General features: G+C 36.2%; 1 protein-coding gene across 8 annotated transcripts in view; it reads left to right on the top strand.

The window, feature by feature from the left end:
- TENM3 (teneurin transmembrane protein 3) overlaps positions 1 to 16121 on the top strand; it is a 586180-nt gene that overhangs the window by 495066 nt on the left and 74993 nt on the right. For 4 of the 8 annotated variants that reach the window (XM_033104316.1, XM_033104314.1, XM_033104311.1 and 1 more), the window contains 3 exons: positions 10465 to 10491; positions 12051 to 12071; positions 12989 to 13135. In XM_033104316.1, the coding sequence (XP_032960207.1) occupies positions 10465 to 10491; positions 12051 to 12071; positions 12989 to 13135 (195 nt within the window). The remainder of the gene's footprint in view (positions 1 to 10464; positions 10492 to 12050; positions 12072 to 12988; positions 13136 to 16121) is intronic. The other 4 variants (XM_033104318.1, XM_033104317.1, XM_033104312.1 and 1 more) reach the window with 3 other exon arrangements.

Here is a 16121-nt window from a genome sequence, read left to right as displayed (position 1 = left end):
ATATGGCAAGTGGAAAATAGCCTCTTTTCATCATAAAACAGTTCCTTTTCCACCTTCCTGTTTTTAAAATACAAGTTTAGTTATGGGGTTAGTTTATGCAAAAGCCATAACTTTCCCCATTTTCATATTTACTATACTGTAGTCACAGATTATGGTGTGAGTAGATCCAGTCTTTCTTCTTTTGCTCTTGCTCGTGATGAGTTTGTTGACCCTCTTCTTTTTGAGTGCCTCTTTAGAGAAGCTGGAAAACAGCTGTCTGAAATACGGCTTTTATTTCTGGGATTTAACAGACATGTGCCTTGGATAAATTAAGGAGCAGTCAAAGGAGGTCCATAAATATGAATACTTTGCCAGCTGCTTTTCCATTAAACTCTTTTGGTTGAATGAAATTAGGAAATAATTATGTTGGTGGGGAATCTACTATATCCAAATGTAATATAATGTCTTCCTTTAACAACAGAGCCTAATTTTTTCCTATACACCAAATTAGTTTTCAGGGTAATCTACATTGCAAATGGGCCGATTTGCATTAAAACTATGCCTACTTCTTCTGATTTGTCAACACCTCTTTTTTAAAAAAAAGGTCTTTTAACATTAAGCATGGGTGGGTTAAGACCATCTGCTCATGGAGCTCGCCTGCAGCTCCGTCACTTAACACATGGGACAGGTTACAGCTGTTTAATTGTCATGGAGCAGAATGAATATCATTCTATCCAAAATTAATATTTATATATGTATGCATAGAAAGCATGTGGTTAAACATAAGTGATCTAATTGTGAATTAATGGCATTAGGTATTCATTAATTAGCCCCCACATGAACAACGAAGTGTAAAATAATGCTTTTCACATACGCTCCAACTCTTGGCTTTTAAGATGGGTCCCGGTAGTGATTATTATGCATGTGAGTGATCCACTCCAAATACGTTGGCGGATGCAGGGGAAAAATCACCATATAGCTTCTATGAAAAGCCAAGAGAAAACTATGTGGTTATTGCACGTACCCTAATTCTTCCCTGCCCCCAAAAGCATTATCCAGTGAACTGTGACCAGCATAGGTACAAGCTACATAGTAAAAGCCTGACTGTGCCATTGTGACTGTATATACCAGCACGTCACTCCCAGTGACTACAACCAGCGACTGGAAAAGCTTTTCTCAGCCAAAAGCGGGTTTCCTCCTGTGTTTAGGAATGGAGACACACCAACTTAGATCATTCTGCTCCAAAAGTTAGCGATATATATTCCGTCACATCTGCTTAGCACAGCTCATAATGAAAAATACAGTGAAATTTTTCAGCAAAATCACAATATAAGGATAGAAATATGCATGTAAAATAACTTAAATGTCTTAGTTTCCAAGTACATACTATAAAAGTGACTTGTATTTCTGAATTTTCAAGCAGATCATATGAATATATGTACAGATATTTATACTTCTTTAGAAAATATTAATTTACCAGGTTCAAATAAAATTACTAAGTAGGGAACACAAAATATATAAGGGCAAGTTGTCATGTGTTCTTTACTCCAAAAAGCAGAATCACATTTTGATTGGGAATTGTGCGTCTACACCCGCAGAGGAATTATGTGAGACAAGGAATAAGAAAACTTCCAGACACAAAAATAGAGTTGTCCCCACTCTGGGAACTAGACAGTTTATGGAAAGAATATTCCCATTAAAAGGAATGTATCCTGAAGCAGAGCATGAGACGGCTTATCCTGGCATTACCCGGGCAGACTCATGGCTCATGAAAACAAATCCTTGGCGGTCCCAAGCTCCTTTACTTAGTCAGATTCTTCCTGACTTCATAATCTTTTAATAGATACCAGCTATTTCATGAGTCTGTCCTTTCTAAACTATCTTTATTAATAAGACCTAATGTTTGTGAATGTTTGCTGTGGGCTAAGGCACAGTGCAAAGTTCTCTGTCCACATTATTTTTTAAAATCCTCACAACAGCCTTATCAGGTAACAGCTGTTACGATCTCCATTGAGGGAACCCAGGCTCAGAGAGGGTAATACTTTTTTTATGGATGCACAGCTAGTAAGGAATGGAACCAGAACCCAAACCCCTTGTGAGCCATCTGCAAGCCCTTCCTCTTAAGCAATGTTGCCTCCTGAATTACCTTTAAATTGTTTTGTGCGTGTGTGTCTAGTGGAATAGGGGAAAGTTACTTTTTTTCCAGCAATAAAGAGAAATTAATATTTATGTATCTATCACAAAAGATTGAATTGTCTTAGAAATGGATCCAGTAATAGTGATGTCTCAATAATGAAATGTTTAGGAAAATTTGAATTATAGCTAATAATAGGACTCATAGTTTGCCAAAATAAAAATAACAGTTACAACAACCAAAAAAAAAAAGAGTTTGAGGAAAATCAGTTTATACTATGAAGTATTTAAGACAGTTGTAAGCTGTTTATTGAAAATTCTACACAGCACCTTCCAAATTTTAAATTTACTTTGGTTTTTTTGTCAGCTGAAATTAACAGGCTGAATACCATGTACAGACATTGACCACTGAAAAATACGGAAAGTGGGTCGATGACTTGTATAACCACTCTCAGCTCGTGAAAAAAGCTCAGGGAAGTGTAGTGCCCAAAATACAAGTGGTAAACATCTGTACATACTGTCTCTCATGCACAAATAAAAAAAAAATTACTGTCTGTGTAAATCACCTTTGAAAAGAGCCTTTTTCTCTATGATTTTCCCAAAATAAGTGACAGTTTATCTCAGGTGAGTTAAAAGGATCATTTAATTTTATTCATTATTTTCCCTGGCATCTCCAAGAAAACTAATCAGGGGAAAAACCCCAGCATTCGTATATTTTACATACTTATTTATAAGTCGTATTCTATACATTTTTCTTCAATATTAAATTTTATGAACACACCAAAGTAATAATGATAGGTAAGAAATTATACTTGTTGATAGTGACCAGCTCAGTAGATCATTTTTATGGTTTCCTGCCATGCAACTTGTTAGCACTACACAGACACCACTTCAATAGTCTTTATAACCAAGTGCATTGTATCAAAACATCAAAGATCCAAATATTCATTTAACATAAAAATTATTCATGTTATAACTCTTACTCGTTAATGTTAAGAGCAGTCATTGGATCATTTAGTTCTCAAATCGGGGTACTGAAATATGCCTGATTTTTTCAAATCCAGGAAATCCGAAGACAATGTGTTTTTGCTTATGTCATTCAGTATACTCAAACAAGGAGTAAAAATCTGAAGGAGACATGGGTTACTAACATGCTGATGTGTGTGGTCCAGGGGACGAAATCATGCCATGTGCAAAGACTACCACAAACGCATGTATCACACGCCAGACAATAGTCATCTCTTTCCACAGGCTGTGCACATGGCAGCGTCAGCAAGTGTGCAGTCTGCATGGAGTGTTCCACTGTTACTCCCATTATGTAGATGTAGTCTACAGCAAGGCGTGAAATTCTAAACTGAAGGAAAATACCAAATATTATTCTACCAGTTGTCTGTTCAAAGCTCTGCAGCTTATAATGACAGTTTCAGCAGTGCTGACTTTATAAAAATTTGGTTATCTCAAAGCACCTTTTCCATAGAATACAGATATTCCTGGGCTGACTTAAATCAAGAAAAATAGTCTTTCATTCTTTTGGAATGTCTTCCTATAAATAATGTTCCAAACTGAGGTATTTTGCTGGGGTAGGTGCATGTAAGAAGCACTAATGTATTTGTACAGATAATTTTTACACCAAATTTCCAAACTCTAAAAAGAATGAAATCTGCAAATTCAAAAACAATTTATTTGATGCAGGTTTTCAAAAAGTATTGCCAATTTTAGAAGAGCAGAAACTCTTTAAAGCACATGTGTGTATGCATCACACACACACACACACACACACACACACTGTTTTTCTTTAGTGGTACAGCCTCACTACTAATTTTTAAAGTTCAATTTAATTGACTCTCCTAAATAGGATAAAATATTTGCGATGTTTTATCCTAATCTGCGAATTCTGTGGTGAGGAGAACATTTTGAGGGGCCTGAGTAAATTGTTTTATGGTTTTTAAAATTATGTCACTGTCATAATCCTTTATGACAGGGTAATCAGTAATAAAGCACCACAGTGTACCAATTAAGGAACATCAAATCAATGGGTATGCAGTTTGCATGCTAATTTAGACAGTCGCTGATTGGAATGAATAGATTTAATACGTACTTATTTGCAGACGGTAGCTTTTCTGTCATCCTACAGGAACCGGTACATGAATAATCTAAGAATGATACCTATTTACAACTTTAATGAGATACTAATGTGAATCATTTTTTTTAAAGTCTGTTATAGAACATGAAACACACTATGCTAAGTAAAAATTTGTCCTCCACTTCAAGGACTTTTCAATCATAGCCATAGTGAAGAATATATCTATATTATGTACTGATCTGATTGAGTTATCCTCTTTTGAAGATGGGCCTCTACGCTTTTATTGTTGTAATTACACTGAAAAATACAGAGGGTGCCCCCCCAAAAAAAATGTATACATATTTTAAAAAAGGAAAAAAAGTATTAAAATTGTAATACTCAACATACTCGTATACTGATAACAAAAGATGAATACAAGTCACGGTTGACTTCTGCAATTACAAGAGGTGCTCAAAGTGGTTACCATCAGCATAATTTTAATACAGTTTTTTCCTTTCTTAAAATGTGTATACAGTTTTTTGGCACCCTCTGTATATTCAGCATTCTGGATTCTGCATTATTTGCCTGCGTCTGAGCTATACCCTGGAGTCAATTCATTAGCCCAGTGAAAATACTGTACTACTTAATATGCTCCAACCAAACACATTGTCGACAGCAGAAACAGTTCATAACTGTACACATCAGCAGATATGTGTACACAGTCGTAGAATTTGTATTTTTCCCTTGTGAGCTGCTATATATATATATATATATATATATATATATATATATATATACACACACACACATATAACCAACTTGGTTTGCCAAGTCGTTTCTTCTCTGTGTTTTTAAACATCAGTTTGACAGTAAAAGGAAAGCAAATTTGGAATTAATCCTACTCCATATATACCTCCAAAGCTCCCAGTCCCTCCCCAAAGCAGGCACATACCTGCGTTTGACCTCATTTTTAATTGAGCAGCCTTCTGCGAACTACTACTCAACAGATATTTCTTGTACAACAGTTATACATCCACTGAATTGCTTCTGTTCTTTGATTTTTCTAACTCATTTGTTTTCATTTTTCCTGGGTTTATCGCTCAGTTTTAATATCTTGCCAATTGGTTTTCCAAACTATGAGCTTTTAGAACCCATTACAGCAGTTCTTATAAAGCTTTCTGTACATAAAGTACTCTCATTTATCAGGCTGTGTCAACAGATTAATATTTCAGGTTAGTTTGGATTTTAATCTTACTTCCTGGCGTATCCCTTTATTTGTCAATGTTGAATTAAGGATTTCCATATTTTTTCATCTTATTTTTTCATTCAAATAAGTTCACTGACCAAGCCAAAAACAGATGATGCTTCTAGTCTACCTTACCCAGGTACACAATTCTGGTTCTTCGGAGTTGTAAATACAGCTTATTTGTTAGGTATATGGACTTTGGTCTCAGACTGCCTACTTAGAATTTCAGCTTTGTCACTTGTTATCATTTTGACCTTGAGAAAGTTATTTAATGTCCTGTGCCTCAATTTCTTCATTTGTGAAGTACCCCATAGGGTGGTGAAAGTTAATCAGCTAGATCCTGTAAGATGCTTAGCATAGTTTTCGGCACACAGTAACAGCCAGTAAATGGTATTATTGTTAATACTCCTGTATATAGTTGGGATAGATGCATTGGGCGATGGAAGATGGGTAGATGGATGAAGGAGAGAGGAAGGATATTGTAAATGAGGTACTGCTCACATTTGCTTCTTTCTCAAAAGGTAGCCTCTATTACTCATAGAATGTCTTCAAAAGCTGCAAACACACGTAGGACATACTGGGACCACCATAGTAAGTACATTTAATCGTTCTATTCATCAAATATTAAGAATCTCTTATGAGCCAAGCAATGAAAATACAGTGATTGGTAAGGCCGTGGAGTTTTCATGTCTAATGGGAAACATTTATGCATTGGGTCCCATATGTCTATCCATCATGAAAGTCATGTATTTTCATGGAATCTCTGAAATAAAATGATCCAAACTAGTTCTTGATTCTTCTCTTCTTTTACATTTACCCTGATGTTCATACTCCTATGAGAAGCATTCAGGGGAAGAAAGGGAGAATCAGATAACGAAAGGAAATAGCGGGAGAAGGGCTGCCCGTAATTTTGAAAGATAAGTAGATGAAGCAACAACATGTAGGTAAAATTTCCAAAAAGATGCTCTTCCTCCCTATAACATGTTAAAATGGTACCACGAGATTGTGTTTGCGCAAGGTTCTGCCTAAGGGGCCTTAGAACCCCGGTCCGTTACTAAAGGGTCCACCTCCACCCATCTCCCCCAAAACACAAAGGGGGAAATGTGGTAAATAGGGACCTTGAAAAGAGACAGAATTCATGTGAAAAAGAAGCACTTAGAGGGGAGTATGTGAAAAGGATACAGTACTTGTAATTTGCTTTGATGATATTGGACATTTATGGGCTGATTATGTAATAAAAATATTTTTGATAAGCCAAACCTTTCTCCCATGCCTAGTATTTCTCTGAGTCTTTGTTTGCCCACCTGTACCAATAAGTAGACCAAGGACCCGCAATGCATGGGCTTGATACCTGAGCAGGTGTTTCATTTATGTTTCCGGGATGACTGTGTTTCTGAATGTGTTTTGAAAGAGAGACAATTAAGGCCAAGAATTAGCCCTGGCCTTTAAAAGACACTCACCTACATTCTGCCCTTTAAGGTAGACGCACCTGATAGTTTCCCGAGGAAGCTATAAAGAAGACATCTAAAAGCTGGTAGTAATATCCTGTCATTTTGGGGAAAGAAGTAGCTGCTTAAATTCATGTTAGGTCAGGAATGATGGCATAGTATCTGCAATCCTTTCATCAATTTCTTCTACTGAAAAAAAATTTTTTTTTTTGTTTCTAAATCTCCAAGAAGAGGCATTATGACGTAGTGGTTAAGAGCAAGCTCTGGAGCCAGACAGCCTAGATTGCTAGCCAAGGGTTTTGCACAAATTACCTGTCTCTCCTCTTCTCAGTTTCTTTATCTGTATTTACTGTAGCAACTATATTTACATCATAGCGTTGTGGTGAAGATTAAATGAAAGAATAATAGAAAGCACTTAGGGCAGTACGACCTGACACAAAGTAAGCCTGTATTGTTCTCTTCTGGGAGCAAGGCTGGGATCCGAGTACTTCAGGAGTATCCCCGGGATTATGCTGAACCTGGTCTGAACCAGGGCAAAGAGACCTGGGCCAGAGCTAGAAATCTGGGGACCATTAAGACATCAGCCAGGTGTTCGTAATCTGCAAGTTACGGAACGAGAGCTCATGGAAGAGCAGAAGTCAGAGGCAGCATTCTGTGTTTGTGAGCATGCGTGCATTTTTTCTGGAGGGAGGCTCCATCACTCATCATTTTTCTCAGAGATCTGAGACCCCCAAAGGATTAAGCATCACTATCTTACTGGAAATACAGTAACACACTCTATGGTCCACATGGGTCTTCTTAAAAGATAAATAATTGCAACTCCAGGGAAAGTATTTTATGAATACAACGTTTTACTGGAAAACAGTTTTTTAAAGGGCTCCATTTTATATGTCTAGTACTCATTTTTATAAGTTGTCTTCTGTAAAACAAATTTAAAACTTCTTAGTAGATCTAATAGGGATGTCTCCTTCAGTGTCAGGACACACTCGTTAGTTTTCGAAGTAATTTTTTACAACTTAATGTCCATTTCAGCATTTGTTAGGCATATTAATTTTTAAATATTCTGTATTATTTTTACAATTATTGCTCCTAATGGCTTCTTACAACATGTCTGCATTTTTCTGATTATTTCCTACAGTGGCTTATATAATGTTTTTATTCTTGCAATTATTATTTTTAATAATTATTTGAGCCTCATATATCAACATCTCCCTTTGCTTCATTATTTAGAACCAGGCTTTTGTGGTATTGTCAGAAATTTTACTCTTCAAGGCCAAGATGTAGGTGGTTGTTTTTCCGTCTTTCTGTCTTAGTTTTAAACTATCAGCCTCAAAATTATCTCCTGTGATATAAAATGCAAATGACAAACCTTGGTTACTTTTTTCAGTACAAATATTTTTCTTATTTTGGTTTTCGTTTTTTGCAAAACTTGTGTGTTAATTATTTTTAATGTTTAAAGTGTTCTGTAAATTTTGAACTGCCATATATTGTAAATGTATTTTCTAATTTCAGCTTCAGTTTCGATGTTCTCTTGACTCAGTGACAAACCTACCTTAACCTGTAATCAATCCACTGTTTTAAATAATTAATTCTGTTTGCTAAAATAATGGGGTTAGCTAAATTAGACATAATTTATTCCTATTTTAAAACTACTAATCCAGATCAGAATTAATCTATTTTGATTGTGTTAACGAAGTGGACCTGATGTGAAAGCAAAAGTCTCACACTCCAGATATGATCAGTGTTATTAATTTTTGTAAACTAAGAATTTTCTTAAAAATACTACCCTGTCTCGGTTCTCACACCTGTCCCCTGCGTAAAATGGCAGACAGTAATTTGTTCACGCCTGCTTTGGTGGCCAGCCAATTTCAAGGAGCAGTGAGGGTGATGAGGGTGGTGGGGATGGTTTAAAAAAATAAACTCCACAACAATACCCGTGGGGGAAAGAAAAATACCGTCTCAATCAAAAACTCAAGAATTTCTTATGCTCTATTAATGATGGGCTCCACTAGATGACATAATGTTTAGAAGGAATTATTAAGAAATTCTATGAATGATAATATTAAATAATATATTTTTATTTTTATGCTTGAAAATGAAATTATTTTTATTAAATTATAATTTCAGACTAGTGCCTAACACTGTTTCCTCCTCACGTTAATTTCTTCTGTAATATATTGTCAATTAGCTATAAACACGCTTATTTTTAAATGCAATTCAGAAACCTCTAATGGAATCCTGTGGCAAAGTGAAGAATCCTTTTCTGTACGTACTACAGATGTGTCAAAACCATTTATGGTTTTGTTCATGCACATGACAGAACTACCAGACTTGAATGGCTCAACTGAAAGTTATAGTTTAAATCATTCTGCTGAGAGTTCTGCTATCACTTGCATATGTCAGTAATGAAAAAAATCAACATAAGTATCTTTGAAAAGCAATTTTAGGTCATTAAAGATGCATGAATTTTGACAAAGCAAGAAGATTTGAGGCTTATTAAGAATATGTTAGGTCTGTACATTGAGTGAAGGGAGAGAGGTATTTATGCCCCTGTTCAAGAGGCAAGGTGTAGCCTAATTGTAACTTCATGAAAGATTAAATGGACAGATACAGTGAAAGACTGAGTCTTAATCTTGTCTGCTCCTACAAAGCTTGTGTGAGAAAAAAAGCCTGTTCCCGTATGAATCCTGAAAAGAAACAGGATCTTTGAACAGCTCATATTTCTTAATGGACTACACATATGGTACATCATTGTCCATCTGACAGGTAGTTATGGGCTACTGCGTACTCATTTTCTACAGAACTTACACGTGCCTTTCTTATAATATATTAAATTTATTAATATATAAATATATAAATATTTTAATATTTAATATATATAAATATATTAATATATGTATAAATTTTCTCCATTTGCTCAAGGATTCTCAATTTCATTCTTTTTTTCTTTTTTTCCTGTTTACCATTAAAGTTGGACAGTTTGTAAATATGCAAGTAACTCAGGAGAGAAAGTGAACAAAGCAGGACGTCTGTGGGTTTCTCTCTCAGTTTGAAGAAAGACAGCATCCAGAACATATATAAATGGTTCTTCCAGGCCTTCTGTGGTGTCCTTTTTGCCCTTCCACTGTGTAACCCTTATGAAACGACTTTGTTAAAAACAAACTTTTTAAAAATAGAATTATTTTCTCACCTTCCCCCCCAAAAAAAATAAATTTGATTATTTGTAGATCTCATAGTTGTAAATTTCCAAAATTCTTTAGCGATAAAGAATTGATTCCATTTGTTCTACTTAGCTATTAAAGTATAATCTTAACAAGCATCAGAGTGGGCACATTCTAAATAATCTGTGAAAGGTCGTGTCAGTTGACCTGCATATGTTTTTGAAAATGCTGAGTATTTCCTGGAGTCATGACTACATTTGCTAAAACGTGAATATATTGCATTTTTAGAAGCTATGAAGTGCATCTCTGTCGTGTGATGTGAGTCTTATGTCAGCTGCAACGACTCGATTTGCATGTAAATTCTGAAAATTTTCTTGTCCCTTGTGACACTTCTGAAATGTCTGTCTGTTCTTTTTTCCTTTTTAATCTCTCAAGCTCACTATTTGGATAAGATAGTTAAAGGTACTGTATACTCGCTCTTTGTTGACATATCTACATATATATATAAAACCATGTATCAGATTGTACTAGGTATGAAAATAGACTGTTTTTCATGCATATTTTTGTAAATTATAAATCAGGCTTACATTATGTGAAATGCCTTGGATTTAAAGTATTGAGACTTAAATGTCTGTGTCTCATTTTTATAATTTTGGATTATCACAGATTTCATTCCTTTGTAAAAGGGCTTCACTGGAACCAAAAAAACTGAAGATAACAGTACATTTGCTGTTTTTTGTTTCTTTATTATTTTTTGGTTTTGTTTTAAGATCTTCATTATTGGCAATTCAACTAATGAGCTTTAAATTCAAAATTAAAGGATCACAATTGTTCACTCTCTTATCATAGACTAAAAACATTGCCAATCTAAAGAAGATTCTGGTTAACATGTTGAGAGAAATCTCATTTATCCTTATATGGAAACTTCTTTGGCTTTTTCTAAATGTTTCAAAATGTATGTGCTACCATAATTTGTTTTGCGATTTTCTAAAAAACTGCAAAATATTGTGCATTTTGTAAAACAGAAACCATAACACTGCTCAGCAGAAAACAGCAGATTCTCATGTCTTCAGTTATCGTAGAAATAGGTGAAAAATATTTTTTCAGAAAATTCCCTTTCCCTCTCTCCTCAGATTTCCTATTTTCTATTCTTTGTTTGTGCTTTTCATTAGAATATGAAAATATTCATGGCAATATCCAGGCTTTCGTTTAATAACTCATGTGTGCACACAGTCAGCTGCTGCACCTCTGTGTCAGTGAGGGCACTTAAATCTTTCTTTTTCGTTAAAAACAAAACAAGAACATCCATAAAGAAAATTCACCTTTTATATATTGAATAATCTAGAAATGCAGACAGTAATTGTCTGAAAGAAGCAGCAAAATTAATCTCATCCTGACCTGATGGTATCCATAAGTATAATTTTATTATACCCTGCCACAAGAGACTGTCAAAATATTCTTCTTTCTGTTCACGCTCATCTTAAGAGACAGAACGTCTCTCTGAGATATTTTCATTTCAAGTTTTGCAGTGGAGGAGGAGGGGAAGCCAATATGTGAATAATTCTATTAATAGAGACTTAAAATAATCATCTTTAAACAGATTGTTCCCTTAAATTTTGTCACCAAAACAAGAGTAGCATTCTAATTATGAGAAAATGTATAACGAGCCCCAGTTGCTGTAGCAAGTATTTTTACCAATATATATTTCATACCAAATTACAAAACATTCTGTCCAAAGAGATCTGATTAATAGCCAATTATTCTTACAATTTTAGAGCATTTATATCCTTGTTTCTGTCAATGTCATATCAAACTCATAGACAAGAACACCAGAATCTACTTATGTGTCATTCTCATAAACAGATCATGTTGGCTGCATGCCAGATATCATCAGTAGGAAGTGGCAAAAATTGTTTTTTTGGTTTTTTTTTAATGTCATGTTAGACTGAAACAATTATAGATTTTGGATATATTAAATTATTTTAATTGTTTCCCAAATTTTCCCTCCTTGCCCATAAAAGCAGACAAGATAGGATATAAAGGTAACAGCATAAAAGCCTTAGGGAGATTGTCACAAAATATCACTCTTCGCTATCTGTCTTGAAGCACGTCACTACCGTGTTTTTGTTCAGTCTATCAGTGTTTTATTGTGGTCCTTATGGTATTTCATTTTGTCCGTCCTAAGTAATCAAATATGCACAGCTATTACATTTAGTTGGAAATCCTGTTGGTCCTGTCCCATCCGTATGCAGCCTGAATCCTAATGTTTGTTAGAATAGATGCTAAGCTGCTTCACTATTTCCTGGGCTTTGCTTACTCTGTGACAAGGAATGTACTCTTGGCATAAAGTATAGTCATTAATGCTGGCCTATACTTTGTGCAATTATTTAATGCACTGTAATTTCACATGAATATACGGCAACTCTGAGGCCAGATAAAATTAATGTTCTGTTTTTAACATCCTTCATATCCTCATCCCCACTTTCATGCTTTTGAACTCAGAGGGAATTTTTTAAAGCAACAAGGTGCTTTAAGAAGGTATGTCCTAATGAGTCACCAGTAATGTTGACCACAGATTAAAAATCTATACCAGGGATTCTGAAATTATCTTGTTGAGATGCTTTTTCACACCGTACAATCAACCAATCGACCTTGTTGCTTTGCTAAAGAAAAAAATTTAAGTTAATTTTGTCTGGCCTGCAGCTGTTTAGTGTGTTGTTGCATATATTTCTGTCCTGCCCAGGTAAGTGGTGTCTCAAGGGTCAGGCCAATCAAAGATGCCACTTGGATAAGAATTAGAGTCCTTGGATAACGTTGCTGGTTCTATCCATGTGCAATTACAGTATTTGTGCTGTTTATAAAGGCCTGTTCCCACTCAGTGTCCCTTATCTGTTTGTTTTAGATGCGAAAGCTTTCAATACTCAAATCCCTTGTTTTCCTTCTTTGTCTCTTTTGACAGAGGGTTGTCCCGGTCTGTGCAACAGCAACGGAAGATGTACACTGGACCAAAATGGCTGGCATTGTGTTTGCCAGCCAGGGTGGAGAGGAGCAGGATGTGATGTGGCCATGGAGACTCTGTGCACAGATAGCAAAGACAACGAAGGAGGTAGGAAAGGCTGAGTGTGAAAACAAGTGTGTGCCAGACCACAGGTTTAGAATGTACAATGAGTACTTAGTTATCTGTTGCCAAAAAATCTGATCCCCATAGATAAGATTGGTTGAAAAATGTATGAGCATTGGTAGAGTGATTTTGCTCCCCAGTTTCCCTGAAACAAATGTGAGATTATTATCGTTCAGGGAAAAGACAGGGTAACCAAGCTACTGTATAATGTACGTTGTTCTCTGTCCTTTTCCTAATCTCTAGGTGACGACTTTCTTCACCACTGTATTTAGGGCCCTGTGAGTTGGAAGCTCTAAAGCAGTATTTTAATAACTAAACAACCCAAAAGATGCAAGGCGTTTTCCAAGCTCTTCTGATGAAAGGCATAGATGACAAAATAGTAACAAAAAACAGTCCCCTTTGAAGTTGTACTTCCAGTGTCTTTTTATCCTTAACTTTACACCCTATTAAAAAGGTTGTGATATGCCTCCCAACATAAGCCCTGGGTTAGGAAATACTTATTTTCCCTGTTGCGCACATCCTTCTTGCCACTGTATTTTAATTTCAGAAAATGGAGACAGTTGGCGACTACTCCTCCAGTGATGGAGGAGTTGGTCCTGATAGCTTTCCACTTGGAATGCCTTTAGAACTGAGTTTTTAGAAAGGATTTGGTCTCCATCTGGGCCTCTGTGGTCACTTGCTCTGTGGGTTAGGATGTGTTTCCCTACCCCCTCTTTCGTTCCACCTGCTCTTTCGGGAATGTCCACATGGGCAATAGAATGTTGGTTAAGAGTGCAGGTTTGAGAGTTAGACAGATTTTCACTCCAGCTAGCAGTGCTTATGTGATCTTACAACAAGATTCTGATCTCTTTGAACTTCAGTTGCTTCACCTGTAAAATAGGAACACAAGAGGTTTTGAAAGGATTAAATGAGAGAACATGTGTAAAGTACTTAGCATAACGCCAGGTACATAGTATGTTGTATGTAGCAGCAATTATTATCCAATTTTCCTTCTTTTGCTTTCAAAAATAGTCATTTGACTGATTGCAGTTCATAGAAGGCTGTCAGAGAAGGTTGAACAGCCGTTTCCTTGCTAAATAGAGTAGACCTAACTACTATTCTCTAGGAAACACAGTGAGCAGAACCAACCCTCAACACACATGTACGCACGCACGCACACATGCACGTACACACGTGCTAACCTGGGCCTACAGTCATTCTCAAACCCAATGTGATTTGTGTCTCCTCTTCCTAACAAGAAGCTACAATTCTCCCCTTTGGTTTCGAGCAGATGCTTCACTGTTTTCCCTATTTTCCTTTAACCTGAATTATCAAGAAACTTGAGCCACAAATTCTGAGCTAAAGCCCCCTTTCCTTTCTGCTCCCGATAGATTTAGGAGGTCCTTAGCCCTTGCGACTTTTCCTGCCTACTAATACCTTGTTGCCCCAACTCCGGGTAACCTTACACTTCTTAGAAACGGTAGCATTAGTCCTCTCTGAGCCACAGCCCAGATGGCAACTTGCCTCATCACTGTCCCCCAAGGAACCCCTGCCCCATTGTTTCTGGTTGCCTAGGGAGGAAGGAGAGCTGCTCTTCTTCCCTGAGCATAGATTTCAGAGTTTGTCTTCCAGAAGGGGATTACACTGAGTAGGTTACTGCTGTCTCAGAGGGAAGCAAACTGCAGGGCCAAGTGTAGGGAGACACTGCAGAGTAATTTAGGGGCTAATGAACTCTTTAGTATTGTTATCGGCTAAGGAGGATTTTCCTTTTCCTCAAAATTTATCAGCTGTGAATTGGCCTCCTTCCCCTTTGTTTATTCTTATTAGTATTGAACTATGCTATCTCTAGGCTTCCCTCTCCAAGGGGAAGTCTGAGCTGATAGAAGACCTGTGGTTTCTCTGCTTCTCTCATGTAATTTGTATGCCTGTCCCTAACCAAATTTAGTTCATCTTCTAAGAAGAAATATCAGTGCCACCTTTGTCGTACCCTGAGATTGTAACCTTGAGTGCCTTATAACCTGAGCTAGAGGGCTTCCTTGAACTTCAACATGGGTTACAAGTACAGAGATGATGTTTTTCACATAAACCCCAAATAATGACGCATAATCTGGCAAGTAAGAACATCATTATCTTTATATGAGGACAGTAGAGCAGGATGTCTAAAATAAAGACAATACCTGAAATTCTATGGCATATGATAACTGCGCTGTTATAGATCTGTTGTATAAATTAAGTTTGGTGTCAACGCAGCGAATTAGCTAGAAAGCTAAGTAATTTGATTTAACACATTAAGTAACTAAGGAGGAAGAGAGGATTGAGAGGTAGATTTGGCCCTACTCAGAAATTAAACATGCCATGTAAATAGCTACTAGTCTAGTCTGAGCAACTTTGTAAAATACAATCTTTGTAAAAAAAAAAAAAATTAGAAAGTTGTTTACTGTTCCCAGACTGAATAAGACATATGAAAATTGTTTAGAAAGAAAAGCTACATATGGAAAAATAGGTAAATATTTTTACTTAAACCAAGCGTCTTCCTTCCCCTACAAAACATACTTTCCTTTACCAAATCCAGTTCCCTCCATCTCCACTATCTAAGCCTAAAGATCCTCAAAACCTGGATCTCACTGACCTGGTGTTCCTCTTTGCCTATAGATTCCCACCTGCCCTTTTTGTCTCTGAAACACTTAAGGACAAACAGCCTTAGAAAGGAATTTTCTCTTTTTTCTTTCTTTCTTTCTTTCTTTCTTTCTTTCTTTCTTTCTTTCTTTCTTTCTTTCTTTCTTTCTTTTTCTTTCTTTTCTCTCTCTCTCTCTCTCTCTCTCTCTCTCTCTCTCTCTCTCTCTTTCTCTCTCTCCCCCCCCTTTCGTTCTTTCTTTGTTTCTTTCTTTCTTTTTTTTGAAGCTCAGACCGGATCTTTATATCATGGTATCATAGTAAACATTTCAGACCGGATCTTTATATCATTGTATCATAGTAAACATTCATAGGTTTA

Source organism: Rhinolophus ferrumequinum, chromosome 4 (assembly GCF_004115265.2).
Source record: "Rhinolophus ferrumequinum isolate MPI-CBG mRhiFer1 chromosome 4, mRhiFer1_v1.p, whole genome shotgun sequence".
Taxonomy (NCBI): Eukaryota; Metazoa; Chordata; class Mammalia; order Chiroptera; family Rhinolophidae; genus Rhinolophus; species Rhinolophus ferrumequinum.
Note: the sequence above shows the minus strand (reverse complement) of the source record. Positions and strands in the feature narration are given on the sequence as shown.